This window comes from Mustela nivalis (genome assembly GCF_964662115.1).
Source record: "Mustela nivalis genome assembly, chromosome: 13".
In the NCBI taxonomy this organism is placed as follows: domain Eukaryota; kingdom Metazoa; phylum Chordata; class Mammalia; order Carnivora; family Mustelidae; genus Mustela; species Mustela nivalis.
The window spans coordinates 60,032,950-60,054,925 of NC_139032.1; the positions used below are offsets into that span (position 1 = coordinate 60,032,950).

Consider the following 21,976-nt stretch of genomic DNA (forward strand, 5'->3'; position numbering starts at 1 on the left):
CACTCCACATCCTCTCGCCCCATGCACACTATTGTCCTCAGCCATCCTCTACTCATCCTACAAAGCTTCTCCAGTGCGGATCAAAGCCCGTGATCATGTGCCCCTCAATTTTCTCTCACCCAGGCTCAAGAGTCCTTGTTCCTTCTACGAGGCCTTGGGGACACATTTGAGAAGCATCATGACATAGTGAAAGGAGCTGGAAGACCTGAGTTCTAGTCCCAATTCTGCTACTAACTAGCTACGTGACCCTGACTGAGTCACATTTCCCCTCTGGGCCCGTTTCCTTTTCTGTAAAATGGGTAGAATAGTTTCTGCTCTGTCCAAATCAAAAGACGGCTGGAAGGTAAGAATGTGTTGTAGAATGAAGAAGACTTAAAAAAATGCAAAACAGGGCGCCTGGGTGGCTCAGTGGGTTAAGCCGCTGCCTTTGGCTCAGGTCATGATCTCGGGGTCCTGGGATGGAGTCCCGCATCGGGTTCTCTGCTCAGCAGGGAGTCTGCTTCCCTCTCTCTCTCTCTGCCTGCCTCTTTGCCTCCTTGTGATCTCTGTCTGTCAAATAAATAAATAAAATCTTTAAAAAAAAATGCGAAACAGCCCCACCAAAGCCTTCCTCTGTATAGCCACAGGAACCTTCTCTCATTAATCAAAATCATATTCCTAGTGACCCAGGAAGGCCTCACGGTCTGTAGAGTAAACCTTAGGATGGCACCTTGCTGTTATGTATACACCGCACTGCATAAGTCAGGTTCCGGAAGACGTTCCCTTCCATCTTGGCTCGGCCATAGGAGCAAACGAAGACGCCTCCCTTTCCGTCCCGGAACAGGCACTTGCGGATGAGGCAGCCCTGCACAGAGCTGGCCAGTGCCATGGCCTCCTTGTCCTTCTGCAGCTCCTGCTGCAGTGAGTTCAGCACGAGGCAGCTGGGCAGCTGAATGGATGCCCCTGGAAGTGGTGGGCCGAGAAAGGAGCCCCCCAGTACAGGGCGTGGGCCCTGTACTTGGTAGGACAGTCTGTATGTGAGCTGGTCCTCGTCCTCATCCTCACCACTAGGACTCAGGCCTCCATCGCTGCTGTCTGGAGTCTGGGCCACCCTTTCCCCATCACTGCCCACCTCTGCCTCCTGTGAGCCAGCCTTGGAGCCTGGCTTTGGGGAGGTAGAAGCTGGGCTGGTCGGGCTTTGGCTGCCCTCAATGACAATGTCACAGGTCCTTGGACTCCAAGCCTGGTCCCTGCTCTCCAGGTCTAGGGACATTAAAGAGTCCGAGTCCTCTGTGGGGAGTATGCTGGGGGAGGACTTGATAAGCCCTACTAGATACTTGTAGGCCCAGTTCTTGTCTGCAGATGGGTGGCCCTCAACAGTCACAGAGTTGTTTTCACTGCCCACAAATTCACAGTTTTCCAGGACACACAGAGGCACATTGTGCAGGAAAACATGGGTGTTTTTGAAGGTGCAAAACTTCACTTGGCAGGTACCTGGGCCATGGACCTGGATGTGCCCATTCTCGAAGTTGCAGTTGTCAAACTGGACATGACCCGAGGTTGTCTGAGGAATAGAAAAGAGAAAGCAGATGAAACAGGGTAAGAACTGTTTTGCTAGTCAGTACTCTGTGCTTTAAGGAGGGTGGAGCCTGGAGAGGCCATTCATCTGGCTGATCCTGTTCTCCTCCTCCCTAAGGGCATCTGTCAGCCCAGGCATAGTGGGACAGGGACAGGAAGCCGCTCAGAATCAGAGGGAGGAGAATTAGGAGTTGCCTGTTTTTCCCTCCTTCCAATCGCAAAGGGGCTGGAAATAGATAAAGGCAGGAAAGTTCACGCTCTGCAACAGGGCCCTTCCTAAAGACCTCAAGTCTCAGGTAAATTCCCCTAATATTCAGTGAGTGTCTTGTGAGAATATAAGCTTTGAGGGGTGAAGATGGGGAGGAGGGAAGAAGCTGAATGCTCAGAGGGATGCTGGGTGAGATGGAGTTAACACGGTAACACAGGAGGTGAACCAGCAGAGCAAGCATCACTCAAGGGAGATCAGGAAGGACAGGAACTGGCTGGAATTGAGCGCAACTTTCCTGTGTCCCATGAAGGGCGAGGGAGTCCCGGTTTGGTGTCTTGGTTACATGAAGAAGTGTGAGATCGTGAGGGCCCTCACCAGGTCTCACCTCTTCAGCACAGCTTCCCTTCACCACCCTCTCTCAGCCCTGCAGCACCCCACAGAACACCAGCTGGGCATCTGAAAACTCAGGACAGGGCCAGGAAGAAGCCTGAGAGCTGATAGGAGACAGACCACAAGGAGCTGAGCCCTACCTGGGCTGGGGCAGGCAGGTGGGGAAGTCCACCCACAGGTTCTGGGAAAAAGTCCTGCCTGTGTGGCAATTGGCCCATATGTGTATGGGGGAGGGGCAGAACAAAGGAAGCAGGCTGTGTCCCTAAAGATGGGGACAAGGTGTGCTGCCACAGCCGGGCAGTACTGAGCAGTAGGTAAGACGGGCTCTGGAGTCTGGCTGCACAGGAGAACTCCTAGCTCGGCTTCTTTCAAGTGTGTTACTTCTGACAGAACTTCATCTCTCTGAGGCTGTTTGTATGTAATACGGGGCTTGGCGGCTAACACAGAGCGAGGGAGAGAGCCAGGTGACCGAACATTAGCTACCGGGACCTGGGGTCAGAGACACAAAGAGCAGAGACTCAGCTGAAGTGGGGAGGTGCTGAATCCCACGCACCACTCAGCCGGGCCCCTTAGCTCCCAAGCCTGGCTGAGAAGCCCAGTTACTCTATATTCCTAAAAAAGAACTGTTTCCAGATTTCACCCTAAATTCCATCAGAAGGATATGAACCATAAAATGAGGGAGTGTTTTCTGATCCCACTGAGTAATCCAGACACATCCGCCCCTGAACCGTTTTTACATTCTCTAGCAGTGAGCACCCTGGAGAGCTTGGCCCAGAACTTACTCATCTCAACCCCTATAAGCTTCCTTATGGCTGACTTAATTTTTTCCTGCTGCAATTTAAATCCATTTTCCTCTTACTGGGTCCTCTTTGTAGATGAACACCAGCTCTCTGGAGATGCAGAGCCATTGCTGGGGTTTTCCTCAGAAGTCCCTGAAAACCGCTGTGAAATCACCCTGGCCTTTGAGTTCTACAGGCAAGGTCATCCTAGCCCCTTGTCCTGTTTTCAGTTAAAAGATGATCACGGACGGAGCACTACTGTATGCCAGGCCCCACCCCCGAGCATCTGCAACTGTGATTCTGAGGGAGGAGAGGCTGAACCAAACATATTCCTCTAAGAGTGAATGTCGTAGGAAAATCGAAGGGTCTTGAATCAAACTCTTCTTCAGGGTCTGCAGACCAGCGCAGGAGTTGTTCATCAGTCCTTCTGAACATTCTAGGCCTAAAAAACAGGCTTTTAAGTTTCCAAGGAACCCAGCATTATGTTAATTTCAAAAGTACTTAGAATTTGAGTTCTAACCTCACTAATTATCCACCTGAGAAAGTTACTTAGCGTCTCTGATCTTTAGTGCCCTGATCAGCAAAATGGGGATACCAAGTGTACTGTCTACCACCACTGTTTGTTGTGGGGAACAATAGAGGTCACAGATGGAAAGTCACCTAGATTATGAGTATAGGCTTGGGTCCTAGTTCTGTCCCTTACTAAGTCTGAGACCCGGGTATGTCACTTCGTTGTGCTGAGCCTCAGTTTGCTCATCTAGAAAACCAGATGGCATGACCCCTCTCTCTCATGGCTGGAAAGCAGACATCAGGCACATGGTAAGTGCACCGTGGTCATATGATCATATGATGATTACTAACCCGAGAGACCATGTGTTGTGACTGGTAGTCATAGTGGCAATATACTTATTATAACAGGTTAGAAGTCCAGATGCTATAATGTTTCCAGTCAATGTAAAGCTGTAGACTATTCTGCTGGGATCTACCCACATGTCAATACATACTTGGCTTTGAATACAGCTATGCTCTGTGTTCCTAGAAGATAAGTGTAGGCTGGTATTTCCTGACCCTCTCCCCAGTCACCCCTGGTAAGTCTGACCTTCCCTAACCTTCCTTCACAGGGTGGGGCCAACGGGCTAAAGGTCACTGGTCCTGCATAGCCTCCCCTGGCTTTGGGCGTCTCTGGGCACGAAGTGTTCTCTGCTTCCTGTCACCATGTGGCACACTCGAGGACCTGGATTTCCCACCTAGCTACTCCACCCGCGGAGCCAGTTTGTCCAGTGTGGAAGGAAAGAAGTACAAAGCAGTTTGGGTCTTGAGTCCTTGGCTTATTTTTTAATACAGTTTTTCCAAAAATAAAGCAGAATGTTGATCATTACTGATCCCTTACCCATTTCTCATCTGGTGCAGAACTCAGAGGAGTGCGTTATAGGAACAATAACAAAACCCTCAATTCCAAAAAAATGGGGTCATAAACCCATGTGAAGAGGCCCAAGTCAGGCCCAGAGAGGCCACCCATCTGGATGCGGGCACCCACCTTAAACATGAAGGGGGAGAACCAGGCCGGCATGAAGACAAGGTTGCACAGGCGTGTGGTGGAGCAGTGCTGATCGATGCTGGCGAGCAGGGCCACCTCTCCCAGCTTGCCGTGCCCTATGATCTCCACAGGCACCTTCAGGATGATTTCACCCTGCTCTTCGTACACACCTGGAAACAGCACGATTCGGTCATACAGGCTGGCCATGGCCAAGGCACTGCCCAGGCTGTCAAACTCATGGCCTGGCCCAACGCTCAGGGTACGGCGTTCCCTCCTCCGGCGAAATAGAGAAAAGCAGACGGAGGACTCCAAGTCCAAGGCGTTCTTGGTCCAGGTCTTGGAGGCAAGGTAATGCTGCTTGAAGGCCTCCCTCCAAGACTCAGGCTCCACGTCAGGCTGATTGGGCCAGTTGGGGTGGCGGCATTCGGTGCATCCCAGACACAGTTGCCGCCAGCGGGTGCTGTCAAGACTGAGGATCAGCTCATACCAGGCCCTGCACACCAGGCTGCAGCGGCCCAGGTCAGGCAGGTGCAGGTAGGCTAGGATCATGCGCCACAGCTCCAGGGGGAGGCCACCGGCCTCCATGATCACCTGGGAGACAGACACAAAACAAAAGAGGTTTTTGCTGACCCTGCTTATAGCTCTCTTTCTTATAATATTCCCTGCCTTCTCCTGACCCCAAGGGTATGCAAGGGAAAAAGGCTTAGCCAGTCATAGGACTCCAACCCCTCAAACAGAATTCTCCCCTGGGATTTTTCTAGCTGGAGTGAACAGGGAAGACTCTCTTTTCTCTTGGCCAGACACTCTGTTGGTATGACCCTGACCTGCTGTCAGCCATGTTCCCCACTTGTGGAGAAAACTTTGTGGTACTAGAGCCAAGTAGAAATGAGGAGATGAAAGATGAAACGTGAAAAAGATAAAGAAAAATGTGACCACAAGTGAACACAAATCACAAGATCTGGTGGTACAGATTCCAGATTCCTGAAGCTGCCCTGGAATCTTCAGTTCTTTCTTCAATTCTGAGGTATCTAATGACCTTCTAATAAATACCCTTTTTTGCTTAAGCTGGTTTTATTTGGGTTTCTATAACTCGTCACTAAGATTTTGGACTAATACAGAGGGAACCCACCTTTGGCTGTTACAGTCCTAGAGCTCTGGATTTCCTAGACTCTCAAGGAAGGGATCTCTATTTTTTCACACCAATAGGAATAAGAACTGAGCAGTGAATGTCCATCTGTCTGCCTCTCCTGTTACCAGATCAAATAATTTCCACTGTCAATAAAAAAAAAAAAAATTCCACTGCCTCCCATGTAAGGCAGCCTTAGGAAAGACTGATGCTGGATCACAGGCTGTGGGTTTTGGTCTTGGCTCTGCTATTAGAAACTGATGCAACTCTACTGTCAGCATCTAAACACCTACCCTACTGGCTGCCCAGCCATCTGCCCCCTTGCTCTCTCCCCCTTCCAACCAATAATTCACCCCACATATTTGGAGATGCAGGGCTCCCTGGGCTATGTCTGTAGAATACTATACCCCAGACCCTTGGCAGCAAATAGCTGGACTCTGGTTGACTCCAAATGGGCCACTGAGGTCTCCAGGGGAATAGGAGTTGCAATTTTAGAATCAAGTCAACTTCTGGGGCACCTGGATGGCTCAATAGTTAAGTGCCTTCAGCTCAGGGCATGATCCCAGAGTCCTGAGATTGAGCCCTGCATCAAGTTCCTTGAAGCAGAGGCCTGCTTCTCTCTCTCCCAATCTCCCTGATTGTGTTCCTGCTCCCGCTGTTCCTCTCTCTGTCAAATAAATAAATAAAATCTTAAAAAAAAAGAAAAAAGAATCAGGTTGTCTTCTTTCCTGAATAGAAGAGAATGAATGACTTCTTTTCTAAGCTATAAACTCAGGAAAAGTTGCTAGTGACCATTCTCTCTGCCAGGGTGAGAGTGGGGGTGGGGCAGAAGTTAGTCTACATTGAGAGAAGAATGAATCAGAGACAGTAGCAGAGAAAAGGGCAGAAACCAGGGGCATCCCAGTTTCTCTTCAGCACTCCATGTCATGGCTCCAGCCTCTGCCCAAAACTCAGCTTTAGCTTTGCCTTTTGAATTCCATCAGCTAGCTCCGTATTCGTTTGTTTTTTTTTTTTAAGATTTTATTTATTTATTTGTCAGAGACAGAGGGGGAGAGAGCGAGCGAGTACAGGCAGATAAAGAGGCAGGCAGAGGCAGAGGGAGAAGCAGGCTCCCCGCCGAGCAAGGAGCCCGATGTGGGACTCAATCCCAGGACCCTGTGATCATGACCCGAGCTGAAGGCAGCTGCCTAACCAACCGAGCCACCCAGGTGTCCCTAGCTCCGTATTCTTGTGATAAATTCTTTTTGCTCAAGTTGGCTTCTTTGAATTCCTGTTATTTAAACCTAGCCAAAGCCCCTCTAATTTATGAGTGTCCATTTCCCCACCTAAACACAAGGGGACTGTGTTAGATGACCTAGAGCAACTTCCAAGTATGAAACCCTATAAAGTCTCTAGACAAGTAGGAACTAAACTTGGAAATAGGCAGACTTCACAACAGACTGTAATCAAGTTGTTAACCTCTTAAAGGCCTTGGTTTTCCTCTCCGTTTTATGAACATGATGATCATAACTGTCAGCTATCTAGGCTCAGGAAAGCTGGAAGCACAAATGTGTGACTATGTCTACAAGAATTCTGAGCTTCATTGTAACAGGTCTGGCTTTAACTCTACAGATTAGTATTAGGGCCTGGGTATGTAGGTTTCTCTATAATGATCACCTAGTAAGACTTCCCAAAGTCCTTGACAGTGCTGAAGAAAAGCCTCGTTCTGGACTGGTAAACATCACAGAACAAAGGCTGGGCTTCTGGTAGCTGTGACTTCCTCACACGAACACTGCTTTATTCACAGCAGTCTCTGTGATACCCGTGTCTCCTGTTCTTCACCTCCTTCTTTAGCCATACCTTTTCAGGCTTTTTCAGAGAAAACTTGTGGGATCGAGCCCCAGATCAGACTCTATGCCCAGCAGGGAGTCTGCTTGAGATTCTCCCTTTCCCTTTGCCCCTCCCCTTCCCCGGGGAGACACAAACTCTCTCTAAAATAAATAAATGAATCTTAAAAAAAGAAAAAAAAAAAAAAAAGAAAACCTAAGAAAATATGCAACCTCAGGATAGGCAAAGATTTCTGAGAACACAAAAGGTACTAATCATAAAAGACAAAAAATAATGAATTGGTCTCTCAAAATTAAAATTTTCTGCTCATCAAAAGATACCATTAAGAAAATGAAAAGGCATTTGAAAGAATGGGAGTAAATCTTTGCAATGTACATACAAGACAGAGGGCTCATATTCAGAATGTATCAAGAAATCCTACAACTTAGTAATTTAAAAAACCCAACAAAAAATAGGCAAAGGTTTGAACAGAAACCACACACACAAACACATACAAACAAGCAGGCAACAAGTTCAAGAGATGTTCAAGATCATTAGTATTCATTACCTGATTTGTATCAAAACCATAACAAGAGGGATGTGTGTCACACTCACTACAATGGCTGAAACAAAGAACACTGAAGGCATCAAAGCATCAAGATGTTCATGAAGCACCCAGAATTCTCATACATTGTTGGTAGGAGCATAAAACACCACAATCACTTTAGAAAACTGTTCAGTAGCTTCTTCTGCAATTAAACACACACCTATGCTATGACCCACTCCTAGGTGATTCCACTCCTAGGTGATTCCACTCCTAGGTATTTACCCAAGATAAATGAAAATAGACATCTACACAATGGTTTATATGAGAATGTTTACAGAGGCTTTATTCTTAATAGTAAAACAAACAAAAAATGTGAAACCACCCAAATGTCCATCACCAGAAGAACGGATAAATAAAGCATGGTGTACACATGCAATGCTACATTATTCGGCAGTAAAAGGGGATGAACTACTGATATATATAACAGACAGCTAAGCCACAACAATAATGTTAAGCAAAAGAAACCAGTTGCAGAAGACAACATATTGTATGATTCCATACAGGTGAAGTTCAAAAAGAGACAAAATCATCTACACTGAGAAAAATGAGAACAGCACTTCAAGGGGTCACATGGAAACTTCAGGAGTGAAGGAAATGTTCACATCTTCACTGCTGTGTTAGTCACACACATGCAAATATCTGAAAAAACTCACTGGACTGCATGCTTCTGTTCTGTGCATCTTATTGTATGTAAACTGTATCTCAGTTTACAAAATAGTATAGATTATCATCTCTCCAGGCCTGCTCTACATGTCCCAGTTAATGGGACCATCACCTTCCACCTTGCCACCCCAGTCAGTAACTAGGGAAACCTCCCTGATTTCTTCTGTCTACTTCTCTCCTGCTCTCTCCCAGATATTCTCTCACATTATGTGTTCCCACCTCCTTAAGCACTCTCAAATTAGTCCTTTCCTTTCTCCTTTCTCTGTCACAGAGTTGTTGCTGGCCTCACCGTCTTTGGTTTGGATTCTCAGCCAGTCTCCCTGCAACGAGTCCTGCCTCGTCCATCCAATCCACTTCACATCCAGCCACCAAGGGAAGCTTTCTCAAATGTAAATATGGGTACGCCACTTGTCAGCCTAGAATTCCTCAATAGCTCCCCATGGCTTCCAGGATAAAAGCTAGCACAGACGACAGCTATGAGCTGGTCTATTTCTCTAGTTTCATCACTAATCTTCATCCCACCTACCATCACTCTCCCAACAGCGCCTTGCTCACAGGGCCTTTCTTCATCCTCTCTCCTTGGACATCAAGTGCCACTTTTGGCCTCCCAGAGCTACCTGAGAATAGTTCTACCACAGCCTTCTTAAAGTGTGAATCAAAAAGAGTACATGGTGATTTGTATAGTGATTGGTTTTATGAGGGAAACATCCTGCTAACCACTACCGAAATCAGAAAACAGAATTTTGTCAGCTACTCTAGCAGCTTCCCCGTGTGCCTCATTCCAGTTCTCCCCACAAAGGTAAACATGCTCCTGATTCCATAGTATCACTTCCTTAGGTCTTTGTGGTTTCACCACCTAAGTATACATCTTTAGTCTCTAGAGTTTTACTTTTGTCCTCAGGTTTTTAGTTCAGTATGTGTTTGGTTCTCATTCCACCCACAGGGTCCCCTTCCATCCCTTTCTTTTCAAGTTGCCTGTTGAAGCTCAACCATCTGACCACTCTCCGTCTTAATTTTGCTGACTGCATGCTTTCTCATGGGGGAGTTCACCTTGTTGCCCTGGCTTCTGTATTCTCTGCACATTGGCAGATGGATCCAGAGGCTTGATCAGACTCAGGTGCAATCCCTTTAGCAAGGGTACAAGTGGTATTGCATGTTCTTATCATCAAATGTCCACAAGTCTGGCTGCTCTTTTTTTTGATGTTAGGTGTCCACTGATGCTCAATACCTAGATCCATGAATTCCCTGGAGGTAACAAAATGGTGAGAATTCTAACTGTATCATTTGGTTGATTTCTTTGGTGAAGCAATTATATTAGGAGATGCTTCTCCTCAAATACCATTTGGTTACCCCACTGTACTGTACCCTTAGGAAAGGCCTCTTTCATTTTCCAGGTGTCAAGACAATGAATTGGTTCCATGCATCCATTTTCTTTGAAGGTAACCAATCTCTGTGTGTTTAAACTATTATGATGAATTCATGGATTTAAACCCATTTTACAGGTTTAAAGTCTTTGAAACTGCTATATCATACTGAAGCTCAAACTGAGACATCTTTGGCCTCAATTTGGTTCCTCAGTCATTTTGACACAACCTCAGTAATCTTTGATAGCTTCCTTCCCATGTGGTATGTCAAGATACTCCTGGCTCAGGTTTTACATTTCCTCCCCAGACATGGTATTAGACATTTCTCTAAGAAAAAAAAAAAATTAAGGTTTTATTTACTTATTTGTCAGAGAGACAGAGAAAGTACAATGAGGGGGAGTGGCAGGCAGAGGGAGAGGGAGAAGAGGGCTCCCTGCTTAGCAGGGAGCCTGAGGTAGGGACTCCATCCTGGGACCCTGGGATCATGACCTGAGCTGAAGGCAGATTTTTTTTTTTTTTTTAAGATTTTATTCATTTATTTGACAGAGATCACAAGTAGGCAGAGAGGCAGGCAGAGAGAGAGAGGAGGAAGCAGGTTCCCTGCTGAGCAGAGAGCCCGATGCGGGACTCGATCCCAGGACCCTGAGATCATGACCTGAGCCGAAGGCAGCGGCTTAACCCACTGAGCCATCCAGGCGCCCCCTGAAGGCAGATGTTTAACCGATTGAAGGCAGACGCCCTACCCAGGTGTCCCTCTAAGAAATATTTTTAATTGAAATTTTTATTGAGGTAATTATAGATAATTACAGATTCATGTGCAGTTATAAGAAATAATATAGAGAGATCTCTTATATACTTTCTCAGTTGCCCACAGTGGCAACACTTTCCAAAACTATAATCACAACCAGCATAGTGACATTGAGACAACCTACTACCTTATTTGGATTTCTCCAGTTTCACTTGGAGTCATTTGTGTCCGTTTGCATTACATTCTATACAATTTTATCACCTGTGTAGATTTGGGTATCCACTACCACAGTCAAGGCACTAAAAAGCCCTGATACCATAAGATCCATCACATTACTCTTTTATAACCACACCTACCATCCTGATGCCTCTTCCCTGTTCTTTACTTTTATTTTTTTAAAATATTTTATTTATTTTTATTATTTGACAGAGACAGACATAGCGAGAGAGGGTACACAAGTAGGGGGAGTGGGAGAGGGATAACAGGATTCCCATGTTGTTGGGAGTTAGATACGGGGCTCTATCCCAGAACTCTGGGATCATGACCTGAGCCGAAGGCAGATGCTTAACCGACTGAATTTTGTCAGCTACTCTAGAAGCTATTCTAGAAGCTGACACTTCTACTCTAGAAGGGCCACCCAGGTGCCTCTCCTCTTCCCTGTTCTTAATCCTTTACAACCACTAATCTGTCTTCCATTTCTTTTCTTTTTTAAAAAAGATCTTAGGGGCGCCTGTGTTGTTCAGTGGGTTAAGCCTCTGCCTTCGGCTCAGGTCATGATCTCAGGGTCCTGGGATCGAGTCCTGCATCGGGTTCTCTGCTCAGCAGGGAGCCTGCTTCCTCCTCTCTCTGACTGCCTCTCTGCCTACTTGTGATCTCTGTCAAATAAATAAATAAAATCTTTTTTTTAAAAAAGGATCTTATTTATTAATTTGTCAGAGAGAGAAAGCACAAGCAGGCAGAGTGGCAGGCAGAGGCAAAGAGAAAAGCAGGCTCCCTGCTGGGCACGGAGCCTCATGCAGGACTTGATCCCAAGGACCCTCGGACCATGACCTAAGCCAAAGGCAGCCGCTAAATCAACTGAGCCACCCAGGCATCCCCTGTCTTCCATTTCTAAAACACTGTCACTTCCAAGATGTCACATAAATGGAATCATACAGTAAGTACATAATCTCTTGGGACTGGCTTTTTTTTTTTTTTTTGCTCAGCATAGTTCCTTAGAGATTCATTCAAGTTGTGCGCATCACTAGTCCTTTTCTTTATAAAGCTGAGGAGCATTCCATGGTACAGATGTGCCACAGTGTGCATCTGCAGAATCTCAACAAAGGCATTCACACGTGTAACTCCAACCCATATCAAAAATAGGATATTACCATCACCCCAGAAGATTCCCTCATGACTTTTCTGTCAATTCCTACCCCAAATCCCAAAGGGCAAACACTGTTGTGAATTTTCCAGCATACGTTAGTTTTGTTTGTTCCAGAATTTCATATAAATGGAAACATGCAGTACGTATTCTTTTGTGCTAAGGCATCCTTCACTTAGTATTACCTTTCTGAGATTCATCTATTTTGTTGCATGTATCAGTAGTTCATCCCTTTTTATTGCTGAGCAATTATTTCATTGTATACTATATTGATATATTGCAGGCTTAAAAATCAATTCTCCTACAGACAGAAGACTGAACTGTTTCCAATTTGGGGCTATTATGAATACTGCTGCTAGGAGTATTCTTACACAAATGCTTTGTGCACATATATTTCAATTTCCCTTTGAGTGTGTTCACATCTTCTATTTTTTTTTAATTGGGTAATCTTTTTACTATTCAATATAGGACTTTCTAATACATCCTTTGCCAAATATATGTTCTGTGAATATTTTCTCCCAGTCTGTAGCTTATCTTTTCATTTTCTTGATGGTGTCTTTTGATGAGAAGTTTTAAATATTGCTGAAGTCTAACTCACCTTTTTCAAATGACTGAGCCCTTTTAACCGAGAAGGTTTTGCTAAATTCCCTTGTTGTAAAGATATTCTCCTATATTTTCTTCTAAACGTGTTGTGATTTAACTTTTATATTTTGATCTATGATCCATCATGATTTAATTTTTGTTATGGTATGAAGCAGTGGTTGAAATTAAGTTATTCCAGCACCATTTGTGGAAAAGAATCTCCTCTCCCCAGTTGGGTTGCTTTGGTGTCTTTGTTCAAAATCGAATGACAGTAGTGTGAGTCTATTTCTGGATGATTTATTCAATTTCATGGATTGATTTGTTAATCCTTATGCTAGCACCAAATTAGCACTACATTTCTGAAACTTTTCCTTTCATGAGTTGTACTTCTGGTGTCAAGTCTAAGAACTCTACCTCATTCTGGATCCTGAAGACTCTCTCCTATGTTTTTTTCTTAAAGTTTTATAATTTTACATGCAGGTCTGTGACCACATGTTAATGTGGTCATGTTAACTGCGGCCACACAGTTAATTTTTGATTAAGGTGCAAGGCTTAGTTTGAAGTTCATTTTTGGGGGCTTATGGTTGTCCAAAAGTCCCAGCACCATTTGTAGAAAAGCCTATCCTTTCTCCATTGAATTGCTTTTGCACTTTTGTCAAAAATCAGTTGAGTGATAGTACTTGGCAAGATGATGGAAGAGTAGGAGACCTAAATATTATTAGGTCTCAGGAGTTCAGCTAGAGAGTTATCAAACCATTCTGAACACCTACAAACTCAATAGGAGATAGAAAAGAAGAGCAGCAATTCTAGGAACAGAAAATCGACCACTTTCTGGAAGGTAGGACGGATGGAGAAGTGATTCCGAGGCAATACATAAGAAGATAGAATGTTGGGGGAAGGGGTAGGCTCCTGGCAAGTGAGAGAGCTGCAAAACACAAAATCGGAGCTTTTAGAAGTGAGGGATGTTGTTCCAGAGGCTAACTAGGGGGCGGAGCCCTCATGGGGACAATGTGGTCTCAGGACCTATGGGGTCACAAAAAGACCAGGGGTGTCTGAGTGTGGCAGAGCTCCCAGGCATTGGAGCAGGGAGGCCGGCTACAGAGACTGAGCCAAGGAGGGTCTCTCGGCTCGGGGTTACCTTAAACCATGATCTGAGGCACAGTCGGGCCACTACTCTCGAGCAGGGACCCCACAAGTGGCAGATCCAGAGAGACCCCCTCCTTCTCCTCCAGGAGGAGCGACGCGGGAGTGCGTGGGGCATCTGTTTGGAGGGCTGTGCGCCAGAGATAGAAACGCTTGGTCACAGGCCAGGTGAGCATGGAGTGCAGCCAGAGATCAGGGAAACAGGATTGACTGACTGCTTTTCTCTGAGGGTGCATTGAGGGGTGGGGCCCTGAGCTCTCAGTTCCTGTGTGGGGTGGGAGATTTGGAGGCCGCCATTTTCATTCCTGTCCTCCAAAGCTCTACAGAAAGCATTCAGGAAAAAAGCTCTCGAGAATGAACCCAAGCAGATTACTTAGCCTGGCCCCTGGCAAGGGTGGTGCAATTCTGCCTCCTGCAAAGACATTTGAGAATCATGGGGCAAGAGGACCCTCCCCCAGAAGATTAGCAAGAATATCCACACAAGACCAAGTTCACCAATCAATGAGAACTGCGGAACTCCAGAGTTAGGGGAAAGCAACACATAGAATTCATGGCTTTTCCCCCATGATTCTTTAGTTTTTCTTTAAGATTTTATTTATTTATTTGACAGAGAGGGATCACAAGTAGGCAGAGAGAGAGAGAGAGAGAGGAGGAAGTAGGCTCCCCACTGAGCAGAAAGCCCGATGCGGGGCTCGATCCCAGGACCTCGGGATCATGACCTGAGCCAAAGGCAGAGGCTTTAACCCACTGAGCCACCCAGGTGCCCTGATTCTTTAGTTTTTCAAAGTTAAATTTTTTTAATTTTGTTTTCTTTTTCTTATTCTATTTTTTTAAAATCTTGCTCTTTCCTATTTTAATGTTTTTAAACTATTTTATCTTATCAATATCTTTTTTTTTTTTTTTAAAGATTTTATTTATTTATTTGACAGAGAGAAATTACAAGTACACTGAGAGGCAGGCAGAGAGAGAGAAGGAAGCAGGCTCCCTGCTGAGCAGAGAGCCCGATGTGGGACTCGATCCCAGGACCCTGAGATCATGACCTGAGCCGAAGGCAGCGGCTTAACCCACTGAGCCACCCAGGCGCCCCTCTTATCAATATTTTTTAAAAAATTTTTCATTGTTATAGTCATATTTTATCCCTTCATTGCACTTAACCTTATTTTTGAATAGATATAGGTTTTTTTTTCTTTAAAAACTTGAGATACAGTTTCTTCTAATAGATCAAAATATACCTGAAATATAGCACATGGCTTTTAGTCTCCAGCCTGATCACATTTTTTCCTCTTTTTTCAACCAACTTATCAATTCCTTTTTAAGCATCTTTTTAAAATTTTCATCTTTATAGTCATATTCCATCCCTTCATCATGTTTACCCTTATTTTTGTATATACATAATTTTTCTTTCTTTAAAATTTTGGGAGGTATGATCTCAGGGTCCTGGGATTGAGTCCTGCATCGGGCTCTCTGCTCAGCAGGGAGCCTGCTTCCCTCTCACTCTCTCTGCCTGCCTCTCTGCCTACTTGTGATCTCTGTCAAATAAATAAATAAATTTTAGGAGGTAGTTTCTTCTAACAGACCAAAATACACTCAAAATCAAGTGTGTGGGGGCACCTGGGTGGCTCAGTGGGTTAAAGCCTCTGCCTTCGGCTCAGGACATGATCCCAGGATCCTGGGATAGAGCCCCACATCGGGCTCTCTGCTCAGCGGGGAGCCTGCTTCCCCTCCTCTCTCTCTGCCTCTTGCTCTGCTTGCTTGTACTCTCTTTCTCTGTCAAATAAATAAATAAAATCTTTAAAAAAAAAATAAAGTGTGTGGCTCTGTTCTATTCATCAGTCTAAAATATATATTGTTTTTCTTTTTTTTTTTTCTTTTTCTTCCCCCTTTCTTCTCTCCCTGGTATTGGGTCTCTTCAGATTTGGTTAGTGTATATTTTTCTGGGCTCATTGTTACCTTTTTAGTATTCTGTTCTCTCATTCATCTATTCTTATCTGGATAAAATGACAAGGCAGAAAAACTCACCACAGAAAACCCCCCAAACAAACAAACAAGAAAACACCAAGAGATAATACCAATGGCTAGGGACCTAATCAATATGGACATTAGTGATATGTCAGAACCAGAGTTCAGAATGATGATTACCAAGGTGCTATCTGGGCTCAAGAAAAGCATGGAAAATACTAGAGAATCCCCTTCAGTAGAAAAAAGATCCCTTTCTGGAGAAATAAAAGAACAAAAATCTAACCAAGTTGATATTTAAAAAGCTATTAATGAGGTGTGATGGAAAATGGAGGCTCTTACTGCTATGATAAATGAAGCAGAAGAGAGAATTAGTGATATAGAAGACTAAATGTTGGAGAATAAAGAAGCTGAGCAAGAGAGACAAACAACTAATGGACCACAAGGGGATAATTTGAGAGATAAGTGATACCGTAAAATGAAACAATATTAGAATAATTGGGATCTCAGAAGAAAAAGAAAGAGAGAGGGGGCAGAAGGTATATTGGAGCAAATTATAGCAGAGGATTACCCTAATTTGGTGAAGGGAACAAGCATCAAAATCCAGGAGGCACAGAGAATGCCCCCTCAAAATCAATAAAAATAGGTCCACAACCCATCATCTAATAGTAAAACTTACAAGTCTCAGTGACAAAAGGAAAATCTTGAAAGCAGCTCAGGACAAGAGTCTGTAACATACAATGGTAGAAATATTAGATTGGCAGCAAACCTATCCACAGAGACCCAGGAGGCCAGAATGGCATGATACATTCAGAGCACTAAACGAGAAAAACATGCAGCCAAGAATACTATATCCAGCTAGACTGTCTTTGAAAATAGAAGGAGAGATAAAGCTTCCAGGACAAGCAGAAACTAAATGAATTTGCAAACACAAACAACCCCTACAGGATATAGTGAAAGGAGTCCTCTAAGGAAAGAAAGAGCCTAAAAGTAACACACCAGAAAGGAACAGAGACAATATACAATAACAGTCACCTTACAGGCAATGCAATGGTACTAAATTAATATCTTTCAATAGTTACCCTGAATGTAAATGAGCTAAATGCCCCAATCAAAAGATACAGGGTATCAGAAGGGATAAAAAAAAAAAAAAAGACCCAGTGATATGTTGTCTACAAGAAATTCATTTTTAGACCCAAAGACACCTCCAGATTTAAAGTGAGGGGGTGGAAAACAATTTATCATGCTAGTGGACATCAAAAGCAAGCTGGGGTGGCAATCCTTATGTCAGATAAATTAGATTTTTAAGCCAAAGACCATAATAAGAGATAAGGAAGGATACTATATCATACTTAAAGGGTCTGTCCAACAAGAAGATCTAACAACATTAAATATTTTTGCCCCTAACATGAGAACAGCCAATTATATAAACCAATTAATAAAAAAAAATCAAAGAAACACATCGACAATAATACAATAATAGTAGGGGACTTTAACACCCCCCTCACTGAAAATAGACAGATCATCTATGAAATAAAAGGCTTTAAATAACACACAGGACCAGATTAACATCACAGATATATTCAGAACATTTCATCCCAAAGCAACAGAATACACATTCTTCTCCAGTGCACATGGAACATTCTCCAGAACATATCACATCCTGGGTCACAAACCAGGTCCCAACCAGTACCAAAAGACTGGGATCATTCCCTGCATATTTTCAGACCACAATGCTCTGAAACTACAACTCAATCACAAGAGGAAAGTTGGAAAGAACTCAAATACATGAAGACTAAAGAGCATCCTACTAAGAATGAATGGGTCAAACAGGAAATGAAAGAAGAATTTAAAAAATTCATAGAAACAAATGAAAATGAAAACACAACTGTTCAAAATCTTTGGGATACAGCAAAGGCAGTCCTGAGAGGAAAATATATAGCAATACAAGCCTTCCTCAAGAAACAAGAAAGGCCTCAAGTATACCACCTAACTCTATACCTAAAGGAGCTGGAGAAAGAACAGCAAAGAAAGTCTGAACTCAGAAGAAGAGAAATAACAAAGATGAGAGCAGAAATCAATGAAATAGAAGCCAAAAGAATAGAACAGAACAGCAAAACTAGGAACTGGTTCTTTGAAATAATTAATAAGATTGATAAGCTCCTGGCCAGATTTATCAAAAAGAAAAGAGAAAGGACCCAAATTAATAAAATCATGAATGAAAGAGGAGAGATCACAACTAACAACAAACAACTATAAGAACATATTAGGAAGAACTATACACCAGCAAATTTGACAATCTGGAAGAAATGGAAGCAATCCTAGAGTCATACAAACTACCAAAACTCAACCAGGAAGAAATACAATACCTGAACAGACCCATAACCATTAAGGAGATTAAAGCAGTCATTAAAAATCTACAATCAAAAAAACAAGAGCCCAGGGCCAGAGAGCTTCCCAGGGGAATTTTACCAAACATTTAAAGAAGAATTGATACCTCTTCTCCTTAAACTGTTCCAAAAACTAGAAATAGAAGGAAAACTTCTAAACTCATTTTATAAGGCCAGCATTATCTTGATCCCAAAACCAGATAAAGACCCCATCAAAAAGGAGAATTACATTGTAATATCCTTGATGAACATGGATGCAAAAATTCTCACCAAAATACTAGCCAACAGGATCCAACAGTACATTAAAATGATTATTCACCACAACCAAGTGAGATTTATTCCTGGGCTGCAAGGCTGGCTCAACATCCGCCAAACAATCAATGTGATCAAACACATTAATAAAAGAAAGAACAAGAACCATATGATACTCTCAGTTGCTGAAAAAGCATTTGACAAAATACAGCATCCTTTCTTGATCAAAACTCTTCACAGTGTAGGGAAAGAGAGTACATACCTCATTATCATCAAAGCCATCTATGAAAAACCCACAGCGAGTATCATTCTCAACAGGGAAAAACTGAGAGCTTTTCCCCTAAAGTAGGAACAAGGCAGTATGTCCACTATCACCACTGCTGTTCAACATAGTACTAGAAGTCCCAGCCTCAGCAATCAGACAACAAAAAGAAATAAAAGGGATCCGAAAAGGCAAAGAAGAAGTCGAACTCTCACTCTTTGCAGATGATATGATACTTTAAATGGAAAACCCAAAAGGCTCCACTCCAAAACTGCTAGAACTCATACAGGAATTCAGGAAAGTGTCAAGATATAAAATCAATGCGCAGGAATCAGTTGCATTTCCATACACCAACAGCAAGACAGAAGAAAGAGAAATTAAGGAGTTGATCCCATTTACAATTACACCCACAACCATAAAATACCTAGGAATAAATCTAACCAAAGAGGCAAAGAATCTGTACTCATTAAACTATAAAGTACTCATGAAAGGAATTGAGGAAGACACAAAGAAATGGGAAAATGTTCCATGCTCATGGATTGGAAGAATATCATGAAAATGTCTGTGCTACCTAGAGCAATCTACATGTTTAATGCAATTCCTATCAAAATACCATCAACTTTTTTCAAAGAAATGGAACAAATAATCCTAAAATTTATATGGAACCAGAAAAGACCCTGACTAGCCAGAAGGATGTAGAAAAAGAAAGCCAAAGTTGGTGGCATCACAATTCCAGACTTCAAGCTCTATTACAAAGCTGTTATCATCAAGACAGTATGGTATTGGCACAAAAACAGACACATAGATCAATGAAACAGAATAGAGAGCCCAGAAATGGACCCTCAACTCCATGGTCAACTAATCTTTGACAAAGCAGGAAAGAATGTCCAATGGAAAAAAAACAAATGATGTTGGGAAAATTGGACAGCTCACATGCAGAAGAGTGAAACTGGACCATTTCCTTATACCACACACAAAAATAAACTCAAAATGGATGAAAGACCTCAATGTGAAACAGGAATCCATCAAAATCCTTGAGGAGCAACCTCTTCGACTTCAGCTGCAGCAACAGAAATATAGCCACAGGCAAGGGAAGCAAGGGCAAAAATCAACTATTGGGACTTCATCAAGATCAAAAGCTTTTGCAGAGCAAAGGAAACAGTCAACAAAACCAAAAGAGAACTAACAGAATGGGAAAAGATATTTGCAAATGACATATCATTTGGCTAGTATCCAAAGGGCTAGTATCCAAAATCTATAATGAACTTATCAAACTCAACACCCCGAGACCAAATAATCTAATCAAGAAACGGGCAGAAGACATGAACAGACATTTCTGCAAAGAAGACATCCAGATGGTCAACAGACACAAGAAAAAGTGCTCAACATAACTCGATCAAGATCATCCAGAGTTCTGTTTTTCTCGGGCAGCACAACTGGCAACATTTGAGACCATGGCTACTTTGGGAGGACAACCAGCACCACCATGCTAACCTGAAACAGACACACATCATGCATAAAACATAATCCTCTGTTTTGGGTTAAGACACTGAGAATTTAGGGACTGTTACCACAATATAACAAAGGCCTTCCTGACAGAGCATGTGAAACTCTGAACAGCACTAGTAGGAAGCTCCCAGATACCCTGAGATGCCCATTCCATGGTTTGTCTGAAGCTACTTTTAGTGAACTTCCCAAGACTGAGCCAAAACCTAGCTCTTAGTTACTCCTTCAGGTGGTCTCAGTTCTGTTCCCCTGGAGCCACTGGAGTTCTGCTCTCTTATACATGTTGCATGTTGGTATAGGCCTTGGATGCCAAACCTGGAAGCTTGTACTCTGTCTACTATAGGTTCCTCAGGAGAAGAGTGGCCTGATCAGAGCTCTAGTTCAAGGAGATCCATCCATGAGAGGTAGGTCGGATAGAACAGTGATAGCAGAAATTTACAACTTAGCAAATACTAAATGATGGTTTCTTTCTTTCAGGATTATATGAGGGCCTCCAGAGGATTTGGGGCAAAGCTGCCTGGCATGGAAACTACTGGAGCTTCAGTTTTCTTAGGATTCCAAGAAGCCCACCCCACAGTGAAAGCTATGGGTCTTGCAGCAGGCCTGTCAAGGGAAGGAAGATATGCCAGCAGAGGATTTCCCACCCTTCAGTACATGCCTTCCTCTAAACTTGGCCATGTCCCCAACTCTAGCAACACCCTACAGGCTGAATCTAAAATGAGGCTGATAATTCTACCCTGAATACCTCTGAACTCAAAGAGGATTTCCCTTTATTCAGCTGTCACACTCCCTATTGTTTCATTGGCTTTATTTACTGTACCTTTACACTAATCCGTGGGGATCCATGCAGCAACAGGGATTTCTATAACCAGGTAACAGTTAAAAAAAATGTATTCAAGTTTTGCCCTTCCTTTTTGCCAGTGGGGCCTCTGAGCTATGGAATTAAAAGTAACGAATGTCCCCTAGGGCTTGTGTACCTGGAGTGTGAGCCTGGAAAGAGCTGGAGAAACAACAGTGGGAACTTGTTTGGGATGGGAGGGAACAAGGCCTGAGGTAAGCCTCAAGTTGTTCCCTTTGCGTGTTCCCAAGAGTGTGAGAACTCAGGGCTTCTATGTGACATCCTCCTAACTCTCTGAGTCACCGGGTGCCCCCAGCCTCAGCGGGTGGGGCAGAGTGTACCCTCTTGGGATGTGAGCCCCATAAGACTTGGCTCTCAACAAGCAAGCTCTACTGCTTCCCAGTGTTGTGACTTGAGCAAATCCTTTAATCTCTCCGAACCTCTGTCCTCATCTGTAAACAGGCTCATGACGGCTGTCCTACTACACTTCATGAGCATTTTGAGAATTTCCAAAGAAAATCATTTATTCAACGAAGATTCATATATTGCTCACTGTCTCATTAGGCATTGTTCTAAGCACTGACAAGCAGTAAACAAGTTGAAGCCCTACCTTTAGACATAGACAATAAATTTAAAAAACAGTAACAAATGCTATGAGGAGAAAATAAAGCAGACTAAGGGGCATGCGTGTGTGTGCCATTTTAGATACAGTTGTCAAGGAACAGGTCCCTGAGGAAGTGACTTTTGAAGAGAGACCTGAATGACATTTGAAGTCATGGGATGGGATGAGCTCACTAGAGAGAAAGAGAGAGAAGTCTGATGACCGAGTCCTTGCCAGGCTAACATCTAAAGGGCATGTAATGGAAAAGGACTCTCTGCAAAGGAGAAATCGGGAGTGA

At 43.6% G+C, this 21,976-nt stretch overlaps 1 protein-coding gene across 5 annotated transcripts in view; it reads right to left on the reverse strand.

Moving 5' to 3' along the window:
• Window positions 1-21,976, reverse strand: part of FBXO10 (F-box protein 10) — a gene marked incomplete at its 3' end in the record, with an annotated part of 69,984 nt that overhangs the window by 20,809 nt on the left and 27,199 nt on the right. For 4 of the 5 annotated variants that reach the window (XM_082694818.1, XM_082694816.1, XM_082694817.1 and 1 more), the window contains 2 exons: window positions 4,472-5,062; window positions 710-1,543 (listed from right to left, as the gene is read on the reverse strand). In XM_082694818.1, the coding sequence (XP_082550944.1) occupies window positions 710-1,543; window positions 4,472-5,056 (1,419 nt within the window). In that variant the 5' untranslated portion in view covers window positions 5,057-5,062. The remainder of the gene's footprint in view (window positions 1-709; window positions 1,544-4,471; window positions 5,063-21,976) is intronic. The other variant, XM_082694820.1, reaches the window with a different exon arrangement.